The sequence below is a fragment of the Hemicordylus capensis genome, chromosome 4, assembly GCF_027244095.1.
Source record: "Hemicordylus capensis ecotype Gifberg chromosome 4, rHemCap1.1.pri, whole genome shotgun sequence".
In the NCBI taxonomy this organism is placed as follows: domain Eukaryota; kingdom Metazoa; phylum Chordata; class Lepidosauria; order Squamata; family Cordylidae; genus Hemicordylus; species Hemicordylus capensis.
Genome location: NC_069660.1, coordinates 76,025,974 through 76,051,384, shown reverse-complemented (window position 1 = coordinate 76,051,384; position 25,411 = coordinate 76,025,974). Strand labels below are relative to the sequence as shown.

The following is a 25,411-nucleotide window of genomic DNA, read 5'->3' as shown; positions in this document are numbered from 1 at the left end:
GAATTGACCTCGGCCCCCATCAACCAAGTCACGGTTGGTTTCGGCCCGCCATGTCATTTGAGTTGTGCAGGCCTGGTCTCTATGACTCTGCCAGGGTTCTGAGATTCTTATTACAGGCTCTGCTCTCGGCCCTGCCACTGGCACAGGTTTGATTAACCTGGGGACTAAGAACAGGGTCTTCTCAGGAATGGCCTCCTATCTTTGGAATGCTCTCTCAGAGTGCTTAATTGAGCTTCCGGTCTGATTAGTTTTTAAGAGAATTTGAAAAACCTCCTTTTAAAAGAAACTTTTCAAAATGTATTTTAATTGGTTTTCCAGTTTTAATCAGTTTTAGTCCTTTCTGCTATTTTATCAACCTTTTGGTTTGTTTTTATTCTGGTTTCATAGTTGTTTTTGTTTTTATAGTGTTTTTATTATAAACTGCCCTAAGCAGCAGTGTGCTGGAGGTGTGGGATAGAAATATTTTAAACAAATACTATCTTGGAGTGAACCTTGGCATTTCTCTGACTCTGTTCTGATCCTCCTAGAGTCCCTTCTTGTAGGCACTGACAAAGATAACTGATATTCTGAATCCCTAACATAGTGACTGAGGGGACAGCTCTGGCATCACCTTTTAAATACACGCATCCTAACAGCCACCTAATAGCGCAGAGGGAAATGACTTGCCTAGCAAGCATGAGGTTGCCGGTTCGAATCCCCACTGGTATGTTTCTCAGACTATGGGAAACACCTATATCAGGCAGCAGCGATATAGGAGGATGCTAAAAGGCACCATCTCCTTCTGCACGGGGAAGCAATGGTAAACCCCTCCTGTATTCTACCAAAGAAAACCACATGGCTCTGTGGTTGCCAGGAGTCAACACCAACTTGACAGCACACTTTACTTTACTTTAAGACTGACACATTGCCACTTAAACATTACATGTGTGTGTCTCTTTCATTGCCAAAGATGCACAGACATTAATGTGACTAGCTTCTGGGGATGTGCTGGATCTGTGTGTTTACAGGGAGAGAGAAAGATTTCTTAAGTGATACTTGCATACTTCTTAGGAACACAGGTTGAAAGAGGCACATGTTTTAAAAGCAAGGTTGGCAACAGCCCGTAGAATTCGACTAACACACATAGTTGAGCTATGAAGTGTCTGGACTTGGCCAGACCAACAGAAGCTGCTGCTCACAGCCTAGAAGTTTCTACTCTTTTTTCCTCTTCTTTCCCCTGAGGCTCTTTCAGTGCTGAAGCAATGCAGAGCCCATGTTTAGACTTGCTAGGGGAAAACAAGGTGTTCATCATCCTGTATTTTGTCAGGGAGATGAGTTGAGATTTTAAATGGTTGAGATTTTTTTTTTAATGGGTGTATGTGTGGGTGGCTGTAACAGACAATATAATTGCAGAGCGTGTTTTGTCTTTGTGAGTTTGCACATGTGCACCAGCGAGGACACAGAAGACTCATGGTTGACTGGTGCTGTCATAACCTCAAACTGGAAGAAGCTCAGCACCTAGAAGGATCAGCTGGAGGCAGGAATCATTTTAGTAATGTATTCACATCCCCACTCTAGCTCTGATTTTCAGTCCTTAAGGGCAGTTCCAGCTAAGTCCTTGAATCTCCTGTTCAATTTAATCCTGACACGACATACCTGAAAGCCCACACATATTACTTTAATGATTATGGTAGAGGCAGGACTGGGAGAACATTGCACTAAGAAGAGACTACAAGGCTATCCCTGGCTGTGCCACTGCACCCTGTGATCTTGAGCCCCACATTTTATTCTCCTTCTGTTGTTATTATTATTATAATATATTATTTATTCGATTTCTATACCACCCTTCCAAAAATGCCTCAGGGCAGTTTACACAGAGAAATAATAAATAAATAAGATGGATCCCTTTCCCCAAAGGGCTCACAATCTAAAAAAGAAACATAAGACAGACCCCACCAACAGCCACCTGAGGGATGCTGTGCTGGGGGTAGATAGGACCAGTTGCTCTCCCCCTGCTCAGTAAAGAGAATCATCACGTTAAAAGGTGACTCTTTGCCAACTTAGCAGGGGTTAGCATTCTAGCGTTTCTTTATTTAGATAATGGACTTTGAGGACTGCTGCTATTGTGAATGAATGAATGAATTTATTAATTACCACTTTTCAGCAGAAAAAGAAGAGTTATCAAAACAGTTTGCGCAGCAAAATGGATGAGGAAATGGCCCCCTGTCCCAAAGGAGCTCACAATCTAAAAAGAAACACAAGGAGGGCACCAGCAACAGGCCCTGGAAGACTGCTGGGCTGGGACTGAATAGTTGCTCTCCCCTACTATATGTAAGAGGGACGCCACATCAGGAGGTGTCTGCTTTCCCAGTTAGCAGTAGTAGGAATGCTTTCCATGTGGGGATTCTGTAACTTTTGAAGTAGCTCTTATTCTCACCTTATCTTGGAGTTTGGCAGATGAAGCCAGATTGGTCCTACGTTGAGCCATATTGGTCCCACAGTTTGTGTGCCTGGAGAAGGAAATTGAGGGAAGTAGAGAAAAGTACAAATGGATATGGATATGGATATGGATATGGAGACAGAGAGAGGTCCCCTGCTAACTAGCAAAGAGGCGCATTTTTAAAGTGTTGATTCTCTTTATTGAGCAGGGGGAGAGCAACTGGCCCTATCCATCCCCAGCACAGCATCCCTCCAGTGGCTGTTGTATCTCATGTTCCTTTTTAGATTGTGAGCCCTTTGGGGACAGGGAAACATTTTTGTTTGTTTGTTTGTTTATTTAGATATCTATGTAAACAGCTTTGGGAACCTTTGTTGAAAAGTGGTATGTATGTGTGTGTGTGTATATATATATATATATATATATATATATATATATATATATATTTGTCATATCTGTGTGTGTTTAGTGCACTTTTAAACCTCCAGCACTGGCAATCAATACAAGAAGAATTGGGGACACCTCCAGTTCTTGGACTGGCAAACATTGGGTGGGGGCAGTCTGGTATGCTTGTGTAGCCCCGTCCCTCTGAACTACTGTTGTCCAGTTTTTTTTAAATGGCTAACCCAATCTTAATGACATACCTCTCAAGGGGCAGCACAGGAAGTGTGAATGAAAGATTAGCATCAGACCTGAACCAGCAGAATTTGTATGCCTGCTGTTTGCTAGAGTGATGTTTAGCATCAATACCTTGGCCCAGTTCTCACAGACAGCAAAAGAGTGGGTCCATCTGTGTCTGGGCTATACCATTTCAGGCTGCAGATGGCGCTTAACATAATGGAATGTTTTTTCAAGTGGGGGAAAACTGATATTCCTCTACATAGAAAACTAGCATCTCAGGGAGAAGGGGGTAGAACCCTTCGCCTTACATGTAGTTGCATGGATTTTTTTTAAAAAATGGAGTTGCAGTTAATAATATATGAGCTCTCATGTACAGCCTGAATCAGTACAGTCCAGGTCAGGTTGATTACGTCATCTGCCCGTCTGTGAGAAGTGGGCCCCCCTAGTGCCCTAATGAGGAGACAGGACCTGCTAAGGAGTTGCACTCTAAGGACAAACTTGACACAGGGGGTCCTTGGCATGGGACATGCCAACAGCACAAACAGCCCTGTGAAATGAGACATGAAAAATGGCTTTGTTCCAGAACCAGCCAGAACTATGTTTTGTGCCTGCTTAATTCATCACTCTTGGATAAATAACTGACTGCATGTTTGCCAGCAGCTTGGGACAGGATCCAAGAATGGAAATGATTTTCTTCCTGTGTCTCAAGTTTCTGTGCTGCTATTTCAGGAGCAAGTACTGATAGCAGGGACTTTGATCTCGCCCACCTGGGACCTTCCTTCTCACAAACCATTCCCAAAGCCAGTGGAAAGAATCACCACCCAAGGTGCAAAGGGTGTTGGCTTTTGAGGGAGTGGTGGCGGGGGCGGGGTGGGGAAATGGCCCTGCTTTCATTTCAGAATAACGAAGCAGTGTCTCTTTGATTGCACAGCAGCCCATTAGGAAAGAAAAAGAGGGAGATGTGATGCTGCTGCCCTCTGCTTGCTCTGAGGTGCTGGGAGTTTGGGTGCACTGAGCAATGGAAAGGGAGGGATGGTGCTGGAAGGGGCGATGGATCAGTTTTTGACTCTAGGCATAGGCCTGGTATCTGTTTCAGTGCTGAGGTTTAACGAAGAAACATGTGAAGTTACAATAATGATGACCTCTGAGCACATGTACAATATCTTTCCCTCACTACTAAGTGAGTACAGCCCACCCTCACTTTCCAATAGCAATTTTAACTCTTTCCCTCCTTATTTACCCAAATATATGCTTCATATTGGGAGGAAATGAGAGGAAGAATTATTCTCTCTTCATACTCAAACTTTTCTCTCCTCTGCTAAATGGCTATATGTGACATTTTATTGATGTGTGTTGCTATTCCTTTATCAAATCTATCTGAGGAGCTTTTTACGCTGCATCTGAAAGCTTCAGAAAAGTTGACGCTTATGAAGATCTGCCCTGTTTCCTGGCAGGGGTCAACTGTAGGGAAAGTTATATTTTCACACTCTGTTTTTGGCAGTAGGAAACTGTGAAGTAGCTTTTAAACTCACAAAGGAAGGTGGACTTACATGTGCTAAGAGTTTGCTTCTCTGGGATGTTCCAGTCACTATCATATCTATTATATTTAAAATGTAAGTTAACGTCGTTAAGTAAGTCACAGGGCAGTTGCACTAAATACAGTACTAAAGAGGAAGTCTTCCAAGAATAAATCCCACTATGAGCCCATGCTAATTCCTTGACCTCCTCTCATTACAGATTGTCTCTTCCGAGTATGTCCTATGAATCGCTACTCTGCCCAGAAGCAATACTGGAAAGCCAAACAAACCAAGCAGGATAAGGACAAGATAGCCGATGTGGTGTTGCTGCAAAAACTTCAGGTACAGCAAGCTCTAAATGCGTATTAACCAAATTTCTTTCTGGTCAAGCATGTGGCAAGGCTAGAGGACACTTGTCTTCCCACCTGATGTAGTTTCTGTTGTAGTGCCCACTCTCAGTAAAGTTCTCATTTGGCAAGAAGAGTGATTTTGATACGCTCTTGTGTTACTGAGTCTGGTGTGTGTATTTATATCTTCTACACTAAGGGCTCCCAACCTTGGGTCCCCAGATGTTGCTGGACTACAACTCCCTTCAGCTCTTGTGGTTGGGGATGATGGGAGTTGTACTCCCAACAGTTTCTGGGGACCCAAACTTGGGAACTTCTTTCCTACAGAGAGGAGGAAGAGAAGGAGAAACCCTGGTCTTATCCCCAATCCCACTTTCCTTCAGTTCATGATCATAGCCTGCAGCACTTTAAGGGCAAAAACTATCTGTCTGTCTGTCTGTCTGTCTGTCTAAATATAAATATTTAGCATATTTATATACCTCCCCAAATTTCCATCTCCGGGCAGTTTACAATAAAATAACATAATTACAACAAGAATTAAAACATTAAAATGGCTTAAAACAATAACAGATTCTATAAATCTAGTTAAAAGTTTGGATGAATTAATGTGTCTTAACAGCTCTTTTAAAAGCTGTCAGAGATGGGGAGCCTCGTATTTTTGCAGGGAGCACAATCAATCATCTTTATTTTTGCAGGGAGCACATTCTAAAGCTTTGGGGTGGCAATGTAGAAGGCCCATCCCTGAGTAGCCACCAGACGAGCTGATGGTAACTGCAGATGGACCTCCCTGGATGATCTCAAAAGGCAGTGGGGCTCATAATGGAGGCATTCTCTTAAATACCCTGGGCCTAAGCTGTTTAGGGCTTTATAGGTTATAACGAGCACTTTGTATTTTGCCAGAAACATATTGGTAGTGTATCAGGTTGGGCTCCAGATCATCTATCTATATAAAATTCTTATATTACCCCATCCAAAGGCTCTAGGTGGTGAATATAATATAAAAGAATATTATTATTTTAATATAATGTAATATGGTCTCTTCAAGATGATCCGGAGCCCAACCTGATTGCCACATTTTGCAGCAGTTGCAGTTTCCGGACTATGGCTGCCTTTGGACATACCTTGAAACTGCTGGTCCATTTGCCTGCAGTCTCCCGGACGATGACAATCCTCAGTCTGGGACCTGGCAAAGGGACTGGGACTGGCTGTGTGGGCTTCTTCTGACCCTGGAAGGACAGCCCATGCCAGCAAATAGAACAGCTTCCTCCCTTAATTCTGGTTTGGGTTATTTGCTCAATCCGGACGAAACAATGGAACCTCCAGACCCTTGGTTAGATGGGTGAAACTTAGTTCCATCGGAGGTTTTGGGGAGAAATTGGAACTGCAGTTGGGCTCTGAAACTGTGGTTCTGATTATTCGGATGTCACAGGCGGGCAACCTAATTATTATTTTTATTATTATTTTTACATTTTATATCCCGCTCTTCCTCCAAGGAGCCCAGAGTGGTGTACTACATACTTGCGTTTCTCTTTCACAACAACCCTGTGAAGTAGGCTAGGCTGAGAGAGAAGTGACTGGCCCAGAGTCACCCAGCTAGTTTCATGGCTGAATGGGGATTTGAACTCAGGTCTCCCCGGTCCTAGTCCAGCACTCTAACCACTACACCACGCTGGCTCAGGTTTCCCATGACGTCCGAAGGCAGCTTATGTAAAAGGCAGCCCCACATAGAGCACATTTCAGTAGTCAAGTCTGGAGGTTACCAGCATACGCACTATTGTTTTAAGGTTATTTATCTCAAGAAATGGACATAACTGACCTATTAGCTGAAGATGATAAAAAGCGCTTCTGGCCACTGCCTCAACCTAAAACACCAGAGAGAGGTTTGGATTCAGAAGCGCTCCCAGATTGTGTACCTGTTCCTTCTTGGGGAGTGCAATTCCATCCAGGACAAGCAGATCAAAGTCCTCTCCTAAGTTCTGACCCTGCATAATAATAATATAATAAAAATAATTTTTATGTGCTAGCTGCCCCATAATACATTGTTCTCTGGGTGGCTCACAGCATAGCATTAAAACATCAAGTAAAAACACATAACACATGAAATCACAACACACACGCACAAAGGGGAGGGAGAGAGAAAATACAATACAAAAATAATTAAACACTTAAAAAAAAAAGTCAGATTTAAAAATCAAAATTTAAGAGGCCTGAGCGAACAAAAAGGTATTTACCTAGTGTCTAAAAGAACAAAGTGATGAAGCCAGCTGAACCTCGCTGGGGAGGGTATTCTAGAAATGGGGTGCAATCACTGAAAAGGCCCTCTCCATAGTAACCACCTGACTCACCTCGTTTGGCAGGGTACTCAGAAGAGGGCCTCCGAAGAAGATCTTAAGGTCCAAGTCGGGACATATGGGGCAAAGCGCTCTCTTGAGTAACCCAGTCGCAAACCATTTAGGGCTTTAAAGTCAGCACTTTGAATTGGGCCTGAAAAGGGACTGGGAGCCAGTGCAGCTGATGAAGCACTAGTATAATATGATCAAACGTCCAGTCCCAGTTAATAATATTGCAGCCCTATTTTGTAACAGCTGCAGTTTCCGGACAGTTTTTAAAGGCTGCTCCACATACATTGCATTGCGGTAATCTAAGTAAGGGGTTACCAGAGCATGAGTAACTGGATAAGGCCAAGCTATCTCTATCCAGGTAATATCGCTGCTGGCATATCAGCTGAGGCTGATAAAAGGTGCTCTGAGCCACAGAGCCCACAATAAGTACATCCTACAAGAAGTACCTCCATCTTATTTGGATTCAGTCTCAGCCTGTTATCTCTCATCCAGCCCATTACATCCTCCAGGCAGGCATTTATGGAGGTTATGCCTCTTCCTGGTGATACTGACATGGAGAAATAGATTTGGGTGTCATCAGCATACTGATAACATTCTGCACCTGATGATCTCTCCCAGCAGTTTCATGTAGATGTTAAAAAGCATTGGAGATGGTGTGGAGCCCCCTCGTAACAGGGGGACTCAATTCAGAAGCTCTCATTTTGAAGAGCGACAGTCTCCAAACAACACCATCTGGAATCTTCCCAAAAGGTAGGAGTGGAACCACCACAAAGCAGTGCCCCCCACTCCCAGCTTCCTCAGACAATCCAGAAGGCTACTATGGCTGATGATATTGAAAGCCACTGGGGGAACCAGGAGGACCAACAGAGCCAAACTGCCACTGTCAATTCCTAGTTGGAGATCATCCATCAGGTTGACCAAGGCAGTCTTTACCCCATAGCCCGCCCCAAAACCAGTTTGAAATAGGTCGAGATCCAAAATTTCATCCAAAACTGTCTGGTGCTGAGAGGCCACCACCATCCTCTTAATTACCTTGCCCAGCCATGGAAGGTTGGAGAAGGGCCTATAATTGCTTAACACTGAGAGGTCCAGTGTAGAGGTCTAATAATTACCTCCTTAAGACAGGATTGCATTCTGCCCTCCTTCAGAGAAGCATTTATGATGTCTATTAGGCCCAGGAGAACACATGGTAGGCTGCACTGCCCAAACAGTTTGTCCACATCCTCAGGAGTCACAGACTGATATTGATCCAACCTCACCATATCAGAGGAGTTGCTGGACCTCTCCATGATAGACTCTGTGGTGATTGTGGAGTTGGGGCCAGCCTGAATACGAGATATTTTATCCACACACAAAAAACCTCATTATAAAGGCTAATTGATTATTCCAAATTCAGATTCAGGAAAAGAGGAAGCATGTACTAGTCTTCTCACAATCCTGGACAACTCCACTGGACATGTGCTTGTGGATGCAATGTGGGCAGAACAAAGTTGCTTCTTTGCTGTATGCATTGCCAGAGCATAGGTCTTTAAATGTGCTCTAAATTGTAATCTGTCAGATTTGAGTCAAGTCTTTCTCCACCTGCACTCCAGTCATCTACCTTGCTGCTTCAGCTTCTGTAATTCTTCAGAGTACCATGGGGCCAGTTTTGAAGTCAATGAGTGTTGGAGAAGATGCTTGGGAACAATCATGTCTACTGGCCTGGTGAGTTCTCCACCAGGGCATGAACAGAATCACTGGCAGAGCCAACACTAAATCCTTCCAAGACTTCTTGGAATCCTATTAGATCTAATAACCTTTTGGGGCAGACCATCCTAATAGATCCCTTTGCTTCTTAAAAAATGAATGCTGAGATTCTTCAGATGCTGAAGTCTGTGCCAATACCAATTAATGTGTGTACATGGTATCTGATCATGCTGCCCTTCTTACTTGCACTTGGATTTCTAATATTTCCTTCCCAGAGCTAACAATAATACCTAGCTGTGCCTCTGGTTTTCTGGATCCTGACCAGTGACTTTTCTCCTTTTGTAATGAGACTGAAACAGTAATGTACATCATCAGCAATTGTGGCTATGGAGACAAATTAGTTACATGGAGACAAATTAGCAAATTAATATTTGAAATATAATGGAAGGAAGTTTTCTGTTTTAGGAGAAGCATGACATCACTCTATTCTTCCTTGCCTTTCCTGCCTTGTTTATTTAATAATTATTTATTTCTTTAAAACATGTTCACCCCATTTCTCAATCATAATTTCTAAGACATTCTCCCAGCATTATTCAAACCAGCAGTACTTAAAAACAAGAAAATAAACATGCAAATCGCACATCAAAAGAAAAACACAAAACAGCATCAAAAACAGATTTAAAACAGATTTGCCACAGCAGCAAGTAATAATGTCACAACACACCTCCTCTTTCAAAAGTGCTTCAGTGTTTAAAGCGAAAAACAGAACATTGGCTAAAATAGTGCCTTGTGTGGATAATTTGAGAAAAATTGGATTCTTTGTTATATAAGAATCCCTCCCACTTCCAGGCTAGGCAGATAATTGTGTTTCAATCAGAGGAAATAATTTCCTAAAATAGTAGCAGCCCAGAAATAAAGAGCGGAAATCCAAGCCCACTATTTTGTATTACAACAGTCTGAAGCACTCTCTGAGGTTATTCTCTAAAATCTTTGCACTTGAGTTGTGACATCAGAACTGGCTTTAGTTCATGTTAGAGGTCTAAGTGAAACAGAAAGCCTTTTTACCCATCTTGCCTGGCCCTGTCAAGATCTATTGGGGTTATAAGAAGGAAGTCTTCTTCCAGTATGTTCCCCCTTATGCAGGGGCGTAACTATAATAGGGCAAGGGGAGACAGTTGTCTAGGGGCCCACTGCCTTGCCGCCCCCCCCGAGGCATGTCACATGACTGACTCCCCCAGCCGCGCACCCACCTGGGCTTCCTTCAGTTGTATTCATCCTCCGAAACTGATGTGAATGTTAAGACCTGGAGCTACCAGAACAGCATGTCTTTCTCTAATGCCGTTAAATGAATTGCATCGTCTACAATTTACAAAACCTTTAAAAAATAATTTAGGATGATGTACTATTGTGGCACATAGGTTTTACATTTTCCAACATTCAGTGATGGCAAGGTCTAAGGAAGAGATTTCCACCCTTGCATCCCCAACAACATCTGGGGAAAGTTTGAGAAATCCTGATCTAGGTCCCTGTGTCTGTATCTGCATCTTTTCTATGAAACTCCCTTCTTAAGTGGTTCTTGCCTGATTCTGGTTAAATGAGGAAGGCCTTTGGAATGTTGTGGAATGGACTAGGGAGTTCTTGAATTCTTGAGCATTACTGGATCACTGCTAGCTATGTTATTGTTTACTAATGCGTACTGTAATTTTATGCTCTGTTTTGTATTGAATTATAAGCTAAACATAATATTGTTTTGTATTGAATTATAAGCTAAACCGCCCAGAGACAAAAGTTTGGGGCGGTGTACAAATTTGATAGATAGATAGATAGATAGATAGATAGATAGATAGATAGATAGATAAGACATGCTTAGCTCTCCTCCGTGGCCCATTCATATGTTCTGTTTAACACTCATACAATGGGTGTACACAGGTACAAATCTGTATAAAGGTACAGTGGTTTTACATGTTATGCTGAATGCAGGTACAGAAGTCCACTTCCTATCTGCACCATGCATTTGAAGGGCCTGTATCAAGGTTCACTTTTAAAATGAACACAGCAACAGTCATTCACATAAGCATGTGCATGAGTGTACAGATATCTCATCCTCTCTAATAAAAGCCTTGGTGTCCGTCCATGGACGGACACCAAGGCGTGAGTTCGTGCCTCCCTGGGCTGTTCTGGGCATGCGCAAAGTGCATGCCCAGAACAGTGCAAGGGAGACACGACCGCTAGCACCCAGCGGCCATCTTGGGTGGCCAGAAGCCGCCGCCCCGAAGAAGCCGGGTATGCGGCGGCGGGGGGAACTGGCTGAAGCGGTGGCGATGCCGCTGCCTCGGCCAGAGGACACAGCGCGGCTGAGGCCTGGCGGCGCCGCCGAAGCCGGGCGGGGGGAAGAGGCGGCGGAGAAAGCCGGCCGAGATGGTGGCGGAGCCGCCGCCGAGGCCTGGCGGCGCCGCTGGAGCCAGGCGGGAGGGAGAATTTGGGGCCCTTGCCCGGCCCAGCCACGGAGGCCGGCCGCGGCCCGGCCGGAGACATCCCGGCCAGAGACTGGGTCGCGGGGTGGGGTGAGGCGGCGGCGGGCCCGGCCCGCCCGTGGCAGCCACAGGTGGAGCACACAACTCTCCTAGAGCCCGTTAATTTAACGGGCCTAAAAAAAACTAGTATAGCATAATGTCTGAATCCGGCTTGTCAGAGTACTAGATTTTGCATGTAGTGAGTTCCTAACTCAACTCCTTTCAGTCAGGGGCATAGCCATAATTGAACAAGTGTGTGTTGTGGGGGAAGAAACTGCCCCTGGGCCTCTGAGGGAGGGGGACCATTGGCTTGGCAACAGTTTGCTCTTTACTCTCCCCCTCCCACCACCTCCCTGGCTCACAGGCACAGTGTTGGCTCTTGATCAGAGGGTTAATTTCCACTTCAGAAAATATGACATCTACTAGCCAACCCCGCACAGAGCATCTGTGCGGCACTTTGGGCTGGCTGTTTCCCCCTCCCTCTTTCACCTGCCCCAGTCTCTCCTCTCTTCTCCTTCTCTCTGGCCCCGTGCTCTCCAGCCCTCCTCCCCTCCCGTTCCTCCCCCCACACAGAGCCGTGGCTGCCGCCCGCTGCCGCCTTTCTCTCCCCTGCCCGCTGCCGCCTTTCTCTCCCCTGCCTGCTGCCGCCTTTCTCTCCCCGCCCGCTGCCTGCTGCCGCCTTTTTCTCCCCCCGCCTGCCGCCTTTCTCTCCCCCCGCCTGCCTCTGCCTTTCTCTCCCTCCACCTGCCACCACCTTTCTCTCCCCCGCCCGCTGCCTTTCTCTTCCCCACCTGCTGCCAGCCGCTGCCTTTCTCTCTCCCCGCCCGCCGCCTTTCTCTCCCCCCCGGCCTGCTGCCTGCCACCGCCTTTTTCTCCCTCGCCCGCTACCTGCCACTCCCTTTCTCTCCCCTGCCCGCTGCCGCCTTTCTCTCCCCCCACCCGCTGCCCGCCACCGCCTTTCTCTCCCCCCGCCTGCTGCCGCCTCTCTCTCCCCCTTCCTCCACCCGCCGGCCGGCTGCACTTTCTTCCCCCTTTCCTCCTCAGTCCTCACTTCAGAACTCTCGCAGCGTATCTTGAGAGTTCCGCTGCGAAATCCTGGGCATGCATGTCCCAAGAGAATTAAATATATAGCTATTTCTGAGCCAGGGAAATGCACATGTGCAAATGTGTGTGTGAAGAAGGGGAGGAGGAGAAGGTGGGGTACAAGGGCCCATTTTCACTTTTGTCCCAAGGCCGACTCCAACCTTGCTACGCCCCTGCTTTCAGTGGAATTGGGGGATAGCCACCCTGTATAAAGACCATCAAGTCTGCTGTAGCTTAATAGGCTGTAGTAGCAGTCATTTAGCATCAATATCTTACAGGTGGTAGCAGTAGTAGATTAATGGGCGTTAAGAAAGAAAGGCTTAATTGCAGAGGAGATTAAAAATAGGCTCTGAGGCCATGTATGCTGCTATTTCTGATCCCTTCTCAGAATCAGCGGTGGTCAGTGAGACGCACTTTCTTTGCCTCGCATACCTAGATCCCTTTCAGTATCTGCTCCTTCCCATACTTCCTACACTTTGACCAAGCCCAGCAGCCTCAGGGTTTATTTGCTTATTTTTCTTGCCGTTCCTTTTGCCGCCCATATTTCTGTGAAACTCTGGGCCTGTCCCAAACTGTGCGTGCTCTGCTTTCATCTCCTTTTCTGCCAGACTGGAAACCGAGTCAAATATTAATCCAGTGTTTTGGAGAGATTAGGGGTTGACTTAAATAAAAGCAGCAGTAGCATTTCTAAGGGCTTTCAATTGCCAGTGAAGCATCCTTCAAGCAGCAGCCTCTGCCAGGGTAGATTTGTGGTTGAGGCACCTCCTACCTGGATAATGGCTTTGCTTTGAAACATCTGACTCATGGCAAGTGGAGGTTCCTTTCCACTACAGGGCACTCTGCACACATAAGCCCTTCTCTTCCCTCCAGGGCATGTTCAGAAATCTTTTCTCACCACTTTTCCAGTTATTAGATACTGATCTGACCTGCAATTCTATTAGTTATAATCCTCATCATCCTTAAGTGAGTTGAGAAGAAGGAAAGAGCTTAACAGGCTGATAGAAAGGTTCCCTGGTAATTTTCCTTGTGCTGGGTCAATTTAATGGTCTGATTGTGAGAAGTGGAATCAGTTAATATTCTTGTCAGAGGCTCATCTCTGGATGTCCCTGCCTTAGGAGGTTAAGCAGGTGTCTACTAGAGAGTGGACTTTTTTGTGTGTTGGCATCAGAATAATGGAATTTCCCCCCTAGATGTATCTTTCTGGCACCTGGTGAAGTCGCTTTGGGATTCAAATAGTATCTGTTGGCTTTTTAGGATATCTGGTCTCCCTTTTAATTGGATGATTGCTGTTATCAAGCGTTTTACTCGCTGACTTGCTGTTGTTTTTATGTGCTGTTTTATTAATGTTTGTGCTGTTTTCTATTTTTTTAAAGTATTTTTCTGTTTTATTGTTGTGCAGTTTTGTTAGCCACCTTGAGGCATATTTGAAAGGCAGGATCAAATCCCTCAAATAAGCCAGGAAACAAATTTCAACACAGAATTCTTGGGGACTGCCATATAAATCAACTATTTGCCCATGTGGGATCCTATTTAACTTTGGAGGGTGGGCTGCAAACTTTTGAAAGACTTAAAAATGTTGGCTTTCATTTTTAAAAGTCTTTAACGCTTGTGGTTATGGAGATAAACATGTTCATAGTTTTTTTTATTCCATCCAGTGACTGTTGCTGGTGTCTATCTGATGTTTCTTTTTAGATTGTGAGCCCTTTGGGGACAGGAATCCATCTTATTTATTTATTATTTCTCTTTGTAAACCACCCTGAGCCATTTTTGGAAGGGCAGTCTAGAAATCGAATAAATAATAAATAACCTAGTGTTAGAAAACAATGGTCTCTCTCCCTGTCCTTTTCCCTCACCAATGTATTCTTCCTTATAATCCTTATAATTAAATTCTCTTAGCCAGCTATGTGTGAGGATGTGGCAAGGCTATGCGTACCAGCGAAGGAGGCGCCTGATTGGCTGTTTGGATGTGTAGCTACTGATTGGCTGTTCGGATGTGTAGCTAATGGCGGTGGGCCCGGTCGCATTAGGGAGGCGGCGGCGGCAGTGGGCCGGTGGCAGAGGGCCTGGCCATGGTGATGTGAATTCGGTTCGTCCCTGGGTCCGCCTCTTAGTCAATCAAACAGACTCAGTGGGAATCATTTGGAGGCTTTATTGCAAATGCAGTTAGCAAGGTATTCAACGGGCTAATTGCTCTACGTTGAATACAAATTGGTTACAGCTGAGGTTCTCTTTTATACAATCAACAAAATGGCTACTGAGGCTCCCAGCCCAATGCTGGTGATCTAACCCTTTCAAATGCGCATGTGTAACTTGACTCTATTGTCTGTCAGGTGATTCCCCCTTATTTGGTTAGATCCGGTCTTCCTTGCCTGAGAAGCTCAGTGCTAGCAGTTTTAATGATACTTTTTAACTGGAGAGAGGTAATGACGGCAATTGTTAAAGACAGTATTGCAAATCATGTCCCTGAGCTTGGGCTTGGGTTACTTTAAGTTAGAATGAGGTTTTCTAAGTAAAATGGAGTTGCTTTGGTTTTCTAAACACATCAACGGTAGGGAGGTGGCGGCGGGCCTGGCTGCCAGGGTGAGGAGGTGGCTGGGCCGCCAGATAGAGGAGGCAGCGGCGGGAGGGGAGGGGACAGGCCTGCTTGAAAGCTGGCCAGAAACTGCAGGTGGTGGTGGGGGCAATCATGTGGGCGGCCGATCTGGCTGCCCAGGGCTCCCTCTTCCGCTCTCCCGCTTAGGACTCCAGGGCTCCCTCTCCTGCTTAGCCCGCTCTCCCCGCTCACCTGGAGAAACCGGGTCTCATGGATAGTGAGACCCGGCTCAATGCCTTGATACTGCTGACCAGAACGAAACCCAATCCACACACAGATGAAAAAAATTAGAGAGAACACTGATACTGAGTCACATCAAGCTCAGTATCAGCAACTCTCCAGGGTTTCAAATAGGGTCTTCCCCAGCCCTTTCTAGAGATGCCAGGGATTGAACCTGGGACCTTCTGCATGCTAAGCATGTTCTCTACCACTAAGTCTATCCTGAATTGCAGTCAGGGTACATTCAATGCATGACAGGCAGAGGCGTATCTTGGGAAAATAGCTCCTAGGGCAAGCACTGAAATTGCGCCCCCTGTCCAAACATCTGACACCCATCTTTCAGATTTTACCATAATATCAGCTGAAAAATACAAGTCAAGCTCGTTAATCTTTTAATATTTCAAAAACTATTTAGCAGTGGACTTAGCCAGACCAAAAAATGCTGGAAAACTACAAATTTCAGTATGCTGGGGCTCATGAAATACCCAAATACTCTGTGGAGGTGTACTTGGAAAACTAAACAGAAGTGCCTGTCTAATTCTCTGCTATGCATTGTAGCATCACTATTACATAAGTTTTAAAAATAAATGGAGAATTTGGCTTTTCCCAGATACTCTGAAAATAATTAAAATAAACTGTGTCGCTGCTTGGAATATATTCTAGTATTTCAGAAAGACAGTTAAAATGAGAGAAAGAGAGCAAGAAACTCCCAGTGGGCCTTAATACTAAGGATTTCACACTGATTCAAAAACAAACTCACCATTAATAGCCATATTATTAAGACATCACATTTAACTCACTTATCAGAAGAAGCAAAGTAAGAGCAAATGAATACAATCCTAGCTCATAAGCTTCAGCTCAGTATTCACATGTGTACAGTATTCATGTGTACAGTGACATATTATATATTTTTAAAGAAATTACCTGCAGCCCCTTCAGGGGGGCTTCCTAAAGGCCATGTGTAGGGGGTCTGCAAAGGTCCCCCCTCCCCCTGCTGGCCTCGAGGGCCTCGCAGGGACCATTTGAGTATGTGCGGTGGCCGTTTTTAAATTTTTTTTTAAAATGGCCACTGAAAACAAAATGGCCACTGCGCATGCTCAAATGGCCTTTGCAAGGTCTGGCATGGCCTAGGGCCTCACAGAGCCCATTTGAGCATGCATGGTGGCCATTTTGTTTCCAGCAGCCATTTTTAATTTTTTTTTTAATTTTTAAGAATGGTGCCCCATTCAAGTGACGCCCGGGGCACGTGTCCTGCCTGCCCCACCCTAGATACGCCCCTGATGACAGGGAATTTGGATTGTGGCAGTAGACCGTAACCTCTGTTCATAGACCGTGTCTTGGAATAAACTTGCAAAGGAGTTAAAGAGAAGCCCATTTACACTCCTGCTCCACAATGTCCATCACTGTCCAGAGAAGTGTCCATTGTCTGACTCTTAGATCCAAAGAAAATTGGTCAAGGCCTGCAATATAATTTAAACAAATTATATGTACTCACTTTGGCAGTACATGCGTCTTAGACTAGTTATTTTCCTTGGTTACTTTTAATATGTTAATTGAGAGACTTGTTGAAATTGATTTTTCAAACACCCTAACAATCTATTATTTTTAATTTCACTCTCTAAACTGCAACCAAAGATGTCCATGGCCTTTGTTTTCAAATAATCTGAATTACACATTAATGGAACTGCCGTGGGGTGACTGGTAAACACCCCAAAACTTGTGTTCCAGCTTGTGTGGGGAAATTAGCTCAGAGTGGAGAAGTACCACATCAGAATAACTAATGCAAAGTGTTGGTTACAGGAAAATGACTCGCTAAGAGAGATGTTCAAAAACGGATACGGGTATTTTATTTTATTCTTTTATTTGAGGGTAAGGGATACAATGGAATAAGAGTCACTAAAAGCAATATTATTTCCAAGAATACATTACAAGATTAATCATACAGCTGCTAAGAGGAAATTTAGCTTAATGTCCAAAGTAAAGTAGCTTCTAGGCTGGCCAGAGAAAGGAGGCTCAGAGAAACAGGCTCTTGAATTTAAGAGATAAGAGACAGGGATAGCTGGAGCCCCGGTTGGGGTGCAGCAGTCGTCATACAACCTCATTTTCTTCATGGCTCGGGAGCGATCGAAGGACCTATTTTCTTTGGGATGGACCAGGGAGCAGCAAATAGCAGTGAAGAATCAAGCGAGTTAGATAGCAGGGAAGGATCCAAAGAGCGTCTGTTCTCATGAAGTCAAATCCAGGTGGTAGCAAGGAGGGCTGTGCAGATCAGATCCGGCAAGGGAGCCGATCTACGGCCTAGAAGCAAGGGTGACCTGCAGAGCAAAACACAGCTAAGTGGTATAGCAAGTGTCCGCTGCAGTGTCCAAGTAACAGGTTGCTCCATGAGATCGTAACCAAGTGGGTAGCACTGGAGACCAAGGGCAGCACACTGGTTCAAGAATCCAGAAGCAGATAAAGCCCAAAACTTGTCCTTCTTTCTTGGCTAGGGCAGTTCTGAGGAATCTCAAAAGATCCCATTGTTTTATCTATTGTGCTGCACTACAACACAATGGGGCTATTCTCATGATTAGCAAAAATCGGGCTAGGACCCATGCACACATGACTCATTAGGGTACAGGTTCCTCATCCAGCTAGGGATGCGTACGTGGAAACATACAGTATTTCCATGCACGTATAGCCCTTAGCTGGATCAGAAAGACATTGCCTGACTCTTGACCGCCCCCTGCCAATATTCTCTGCTCTTTCTGCATTCATGGCTTGGATTCATTCTGTTGTGGTCTGTGTTTCCAAACAGCATGCAGCTCAGATGGAACAGAAGCAGAACGAAACTGAGAACAAGAAGGTGCATGGGGATGTGGTAAAGTATGGAAGCGTCATACAGGTATGGAATATTCTCTCTCCTCCCATTGTCTTGGTGTCTCCTTTCTGAACCCATATTTTAGCTTAGGATGTGTGAATATCACCAGTGCTCACGTCTTGGACTATTTGTATCATAGAAATGCTAGTGCATAGAGATGACAGGCATGCAGCTACCTATCTTTTGCTGGTCAAATGACCATAACAATAAAGATTTGATTTACTACCTATCTGTTGCCTCACATCATCCCTTATCTTTGCCACAAAGCCCAGGTATTGAGCAGGGGACTGGGTAGCTGTAACTCCTGGAGTCTAGCTTCAGTTAACCTTGATCAGTGGAGCTAAGGCACGGAAATTAATTTTCAGCTTGAGGCCAAGGGTAAATACCTCAAGATATACTGGTGCCTGAGGAGAGAAGTTCAAGTGGTGCTCCTCTCCCCATAAAATATAAGAAGAAGTTCAATAGCTGAAACATAGGTCTCAAATTTGCCCCCCACCTCGATGCAGCCCATTGGAATGACCAGCTGCAACATCAATGACTGTAGTCAAGTGATGATTTGTGGGTGTGAAACAGCCCTAATGGATCAAACACCATGCACAGTATACATTTCAGTAGAAGTAATTCACACATTAAGCAGCAAGTCATTAAGAGATCAACTGATAAGATGGTGGGTGATATGCATGCATGAGTGAATCAACCAATTTTGGCACCAAGATTGAGGACTGTATCAGGGAGGAAGCCATTGGTTTTTGGCTTTAGTCCTCACCTATGTGTAGCTGAAAATTTACGCTAATGGTGAAGAGTAAATAACTCATAAGCATGGCCATCTCTTCTCAAAGGAACTAGAGAGAGAGGTTGCTCTTTTCATAGCCAGACCCAGATGTGTGGGAAGGACTGCAGGTTTAGCAGGTTTAGCACTTCTACTGTGAAGTGCTAAATCCAATGGAAGACATGGGATTTATCTTAATTGTAAAGGATATGCCTGTTCTTATTTATGTTTACATTTAAATACATGATTATTTTTATCCTCACAACAACCCTGCTTCAGGGTTATATGCCCCAGCATTTAGCTTCATGTGGAAGCTCTTTGTCAGCCTTGAGATTTTGATAAAATGGACTTTGGGATGAAGCAGGAAATAGAACCGAGTGGAGTAAGGACTGGGTCAAGGTTGGATTTCAGAATGTTCACTAGAATGCAGCTGATAATTCTAAAGAGCCTTCTCTTTGTTGAAGCTGCTGACAAGGGCAAGACTTGTGTTTCTCTCCAGCTGTCTGTGTTGGTAAGCACCATCTGAGGATCTAGTTAGGAACGGTTCTGCACTGTGTTTGGTTTTCCAGCTTCTCCACATGAAGAGTAACAAATACCTGACAGTGAACAAGCGCCTCCCTGCCCTGCTGGAGAAGAATGCCATGAGGGTGACGCTGGATGCTACAGGCAATGAAGGCTCCTGGCTATTCATCCAACCCTTCTGGAAACTGAGGAGCAATGGAGATAATGTGAGTATGCAGCAAGGAGGCCGAACGTGATGTGACAGCTCTCAGTAAGACTCCTCTGGAGTGAGCTTTTAAGCTGTAGACCTCCAAAGGCTTTACAAACTGGAATTGTCTTAGGCTCCTCTACTTTCCAGTGGAGTAGGTGTCACTTTTACAGATAAGGAATCTCAGGGAGGGACAGCAACTTGGCTGGAGGTACACAGTGAGTTGGTGATAGAGCTCCCAAGGTGAATTCATAGTCCCAAATTTATTCCCTGTGCAGAAATTCACCACATTTCCAGTGCTCAAATGTAACAGAATGATTTGAGAACATTGTGTCAGAGTGGAAACAAAGGAGCGGATAATCAGACAATTTCACACCTGGTTATCCATCACTCAGTGTCCTCAGCATCAAGTGAAGATTTGTGTGTGTCAAACAGCCATCACAAATCAAACACCACAGATAAGAGTTTCATATCACTTTGCAGAAAATGCTTTTCAATTGAAGCAATTTACATGCTCAGATGAGTGATAAGATACAGATATTAGGTGACATGCATGCATACATGTAAGAATTAGTCTATCCTTTGGGCTTGGAAAGTGCATATGTTATCTAAGCAGCTAAGCAAACGTTTGGAAGAACACATGGGATATCAGTCTACAGATTGCTACGTGTTTACTGGGGAATATTTAGGGATCCTTTGTTCTAAAGAGCAAAGGTGAACAAGTCACCATCCCTAACCACTACACCATCATTCCTTAGGTAGTTGTTGGAGACAAAGTGATCCTGAATCCTGTGAATGCTGGGCAGCCACTGCATGCCAGCAACTATGAACTTGCTGACAACCCTGGATGCAAAGAGGTACCAGAAGCTGGGAGAAGGGAAAAGATTTGAAGATGGGGACTTGATCATAGTGGTTTGGGTTAATCTGCTATTTGGGATGCTTTTTCTCCTTCTGGGGTTTAATTTGAGATCTGCTTCATATGTGGTGTGTCCTCTCAATATCTTCTTATTTTCCTAGGTGAATTCTGTCAATTGCAATACCAGCTGGAAGATCAACTTGTTCATGCAGTTCCGGGACTACATGGAGGAAGTGCTTAAAGGGGTAATAAGCATGTGTCTTTCAATCTTGAGCAGGTCTTGAAGACAAATGATGATGATAAGTAATTAATATTGAATTATTAATTAATAATAAGAAATAATAATAATCTTTATTTGTTAGCTGCCCCATAACAAACTGTTCTCTGGGCAGCTCACAATGCAGCATTAAAACATCAAATAAAAACACATAACACATTAAATCACAACATTAAATTCTGTGCACAAAATGTGCAAAAGCATGTTCCTTCTATATATCCAACTGGGCATTTCTACAATCAGCTTTTAATCGCTAATATGCCCCTTCTTAATGACGTTACTGAAAGCCAGAAAGCAGAAGAGAGTCATTTAAAAGCAAAATCACTTCTCTGGTCGTTGTGACTCAGCCAGTTTGCCACAGAATCTCCAGTGAAAGAATCTCAGATTGCAGGATGTGGAAAAAAACACGATGACTAACATCTTGGAGAACTGGTGTCAGTTGGAGAACACAATACTGGGCTGGATGGGCTGACTCAGGAAAGGGCAATTTAGTTAGGTGTTCATGGTTTATTAATAGTGGTTTTTTTTAGACCCTGTAGGGGCGGGAAAAATCTCTTCCCTTCTTCTGCAAAGGTGGATTCACTGGAGAATGCTTAACAAAGCAAATATGTAATATTGATCAGCAATCCATCTTGCACTTCATCAGTGCAAAGTTCCTTCTGTGTCTCCACCCATTTTCTTTGCATTTCTCCTTCTCCCTGCAGCCACTTGGGTTGCATTCCACATTGTTACCAAAGGTCCCTTGATCCGTGGGAATGGCTTCTCTAATTCTAGTGGCCTCAGTGATGAGGAAGAGATGAGGAATAGTGCCATTCTGGACATTAGCCATTGCATTTAATTCTTACTGCTATCCCACTGGCAAACAAATTTAACATAGTAAACATCACTTAACAAAACTAATCATTATTATTTTAATTTATTTTTATTTTTCCATTTATATCCCGCTCTTCCTCCAAGGAGCCCAGAGCGGTGTACTACATACCTGAGTTTCTCTTTCACAACAACCCTGTGAAGTAGGTTAGGCTGAGAGAGAAGTGACTGGCCCAGAGTCACCCAGCTAGTTTCATGGCTGAATGGGGATTTGAACTCGGGTCTCCCCGGTCCTAGTCCAGCACTCTAACCACTATGTAAGTGCTACACCACACTGGCTCCACTTTGCAGTTAACTGTCCCAAACTGAATGCAGCATAGCTTGAGATTGCTAGTGTTATGACTGAGGTTCTGAGATACTGGTACTACACTGAACTTATCCTTTCTCTGTCTCCATATATCATACAGCATCCAAAGAGAATGATTCTTAATCTTTTTATATTGAACTTTATCTCTGTGTATTTCCTTGGCTAGGGAGATGTGGTCAGATTATTCCATGCAGAGCAGGAAAAATTTCTCACTTGTGATGAATACAAGGGCAAGCTTCATGTTTTTCTTCGGACAACTTTGCGACAGTCAGCCACATCGGCCACAAGCTCCAATGCACTCTGGGAAGTTGAGGTGAGCAGCAGGTCTATTTGCAGGTTCAGCATCCTTGCAAAGGGTTTGCCTCTTTTGTCTTCCTCTAACTGGCTGTGTCGTCTGAATGCATGGTTATATTAAAAAAGGGATTAGCAGGAAAGGGTTAGGATAAGAAAATGAATATTTGTATACTGAATAAAGCCCCCGAAGAGCCCCTGGTGGCGCAGTGGTAAAACTGCCGCCCTGTAACCAGAAGGTTACAAGTTCGATCCTGACCAGGGGCTCAAGGTTGACTCAGCCTTCCATCCTTCCGAGGTCAGTAAAATGAGTACCCAGATTGTTGGAGGCAATATGCTAAATCATTGTAAACCGCTTAGAGAGCTCCGGCTATAGAGCGGTATATAAATGTAAGTGCTATTGCTATTGCTATTGCTAAAGAAGAGATGGGTGTGGGCTTTATCTTGCTGTAAGGTGAAATAATTTTATCAATGATATGTTTTGTAAAACTTTTCACTCTGGAAACAAAATTAATAAAGCCAAACAGAACGCAACAAAAACCTTTAGCTTAAATGTTAGAACTGGGTGGTTTGGTGCTTGATATTCAAGCTTTGAGTCTCACTGATGATCAATAACAGGAAGGGAGAGAGATTCCAGTGGAAGATGGTAGAGAGCAGCATTGTATTCTGGGGTGGTTTAAATTAAGGATGATGCAAGGCTTAATTTGTGCCAGGGCTCACAAGGATTCATCCCTGACCTTGTTTTTAACTCCTGAGCTCCAGCACCTCTTCTGTGTTAAAAAATTAAGGACAGGAATGATGCAGAATTTCTCACATAGCTCAGGGAAGTAAAAGGTTGTTTGGTGTTCAGCAAGACAAAATCTGAGATGTTACCTAACATGGAAGTGTCTCAGCATCCCTTGTTTGAGTCTAAAAATTCTCTGAGGTCTGGCAGAAACAGCAAATCACTAGTAGTGCTTTTGTGTGGCATTTCTGCTTTAGTGGTGTGGCAGCCAAGTAGTCAAATGACCTTGAAAAACTAGAGCATTTAAGCATTTCTGTACTTTTGCTGGACTTGAAGTGGCAGAAAGGAAAGTATCAGACAGGGCTGCCTCCCCAGATACAATCACATGACTTATGGCATTTTTTTTCCTTCAGGTGGTCCATCATGATCCCTGTCGTGGTGGAGCTGGGCACTGGAATGGCTTATACCGCTTCAAACACCTTGCCACCGGGAACTATTTAGCAGCAGAGGTGAGAGGAACTGGAGTAACTGTAATAGTGCTGTGTTGATGTGAGAGAACTGGCTTGTTGTAGTGATGGAGTGTTGGACCTTGGGCAGTCACTACATTTCAGCCAAAGCTTCCTTACAAGATTGTTGTGAGGATAAAATGGGATGCAGGGAGAAGAACCATATGGACTTCCCTCAGCTCTTTGGTGGAAAGGTGAGATATAAATATAACAAATGATATGTATATTGTGATCTGGGTTCCTTTGAAAGCAATGGGCAAACTCCCACTGGCTTCAAGACAATAGAGCCTTGAAAATGGAACATTTCCCCCAAACCATACATGGATGCATTACTGTGACAAAGGTTATGTTGCCTAGTTTTATGGCAACCGTTTTTCTACAGTGCAGTCCTTTGCATGGTTACTGAGAAATCCCACTGTGTTCAATGGGGCATATTCTCAGGGCAGTGTGCATAGAATTGCAGCCCTAATTATCAATTCCCTTCATTAATTAAGTGGTTTGTGGGAGGCATAGTTTGGTTGTCAGCAGGGATTCCCAGGGATTCCCAGGGATTCCCAGGGATTCCCAGGGATTCCCAGATCTAACAGGGATTCCCAGATGTTGTTGACTACCAAAACCCCCAGCCAAAGGCCACTGCAGCTGGGGATGCTTGGAGTTGTAGTGAACGACTTCTGGGAATCCCTGTTAGAGGGAACAGTGGTTGTCAGGTTTGTTTATTTAATATTAACAAAAGGAGGCAAGAAGAAAAGGAGGAGATATTTTTCATAAAATAGGAACCAGGGGACACTTTTGACACTTTTGTTAAAAAGTGATATATAAATATTTGTTGTTGTTGTTTATTTGCTATGCTTATTGATGTTATGCTTTAAAATTAGATTAAAATTAGGTTAAAGTTGAGTTAAAACTAAACTTGAAAATAAAACTTGACAATATGTTGTAAGTGAACTTATTTTCTGAGAGGAAAACAATCCTTCTATTGCTCCTTTTTTGGTTCAGTGCCCATATGAGGCCCCCTTTCCTTTTTTCTTTAGCCACCACAAAGCTTTCTAGAGGACCTGTGTTATGGGGATGTGAAAGTACTTCTTGAATGTGTTTCTTCAAGTGCTGAATGTGTTTCTTCAAGTGCTGGCTTTGTGGAAGCTGGTTCATTGGGCTGGTTCAGATGAGACATTCAACCAGCCCTGGGGAATCATGAGGGGAGAAGTATGGACATGCATGTCTCCTCTCAGGAGAGGAGAGCTGGTCTTGTGGTAGCAAGCATGACTTGTCCCCTTAGCTAAGCAGGGTCCACCCTGGTTGCGTATGAATGGGAGACTAGAAGTGTGAGCACTGTAAGATATTCCCCTCAGGGGATGGAGCCGCTCTGGGAAGAGCAAAAGGTTCCAAGTTCCCTCCCTGGCATCTCCAAGACAGGGCTGAGAGAGATTCCTGCCTGCAACCTTGGAGAAGTCGCTGCCAGTCTGTGAAGACAATACTGAGCTAGATAGACCAATGGTCTGACTCAGTATATGGCAGGTTCCTATGTTCCTCCCCACCTAGCACTCTAGCCTGCTGCCTTATCATTTTATGGGGAGGAGGGGTAGAATGTCTGAACTTGTGCTGTAGCTGAGCCATGAGAAGCAGTTCCCGGGGGCATATGTTCAAAGCCAGGGCTGAGAGAACCAGGAGCTTGCCAAAGGTTAAGCCAGGCGGTCAGTCAGGAGCCAGGAGGTTCAGACAGAAGCCAGGGATCAGGAATACACTGAGGATCAGAGCCGAGTAGTCACCAGGAGCCAGAAGGTCAGACAGAAGCCAGGAGTCAGGAAGAAGCCAAGGTTCACACCAAGTAGAACAGCAGGAACAAGATAACACACAAGCACAAGAGGACCTTGATATTAGGGGTGTGCACAAAACCAGAAAAACTGG

General features: G+C 44.4%; 1 protein-coding gene across 4 annotated transcripts in view; it reads left to right on the top strand.

Annotated features, from left to right (window-relative positions):
* ITPR3 (inositol 1,4,5-trisphosphate receptor type 3) overlaps positions 1 to 25,411 on the top strand; it is a 174,376-nt gene that overhangs the window by 78,221 nt on the left and 70,744 nt on the right. For all 4 annotated transcript variants that reach the window (XR_008306221.1, XM_053246289.1, XM_053246290.1 and 1 more), the window contains exons 3-9: positions 4,775 to 4,896; positions 18,135 to 18,221; positions 19,536 to 19,694; positions 20,434 to 20,532; positions 20,693 to 20,776; positions 22,152 to 22,298; positions 23,414 to 23,509. Coding sequence is in view for 3 of the 4 variants with exons in the window: in XM_053246289.1 (XP_053102264.1) it covers positions 4,775 to 4,896; positions 18,135 to 18,221; positions 19,536 to 19,694; positions 20,434 to 20,532; positions 20,693 to 20,776; positions 22,152 to 22,298; positions 23,414 to 23,509 (794 nt within the window). In the remaining variant the exon portion in view is untranslated. The remainder of the gene's footprint in view (positions 1 to 4,774; positions 4,897 to 18,134; positions 18,222 to 19,535; positions 19,695 to 20,433; positions 20,533 to 20,692; positions 20,777 to 22,151; positions 22,299 to 23,413; positions 23,510 to 25,411) is intronic.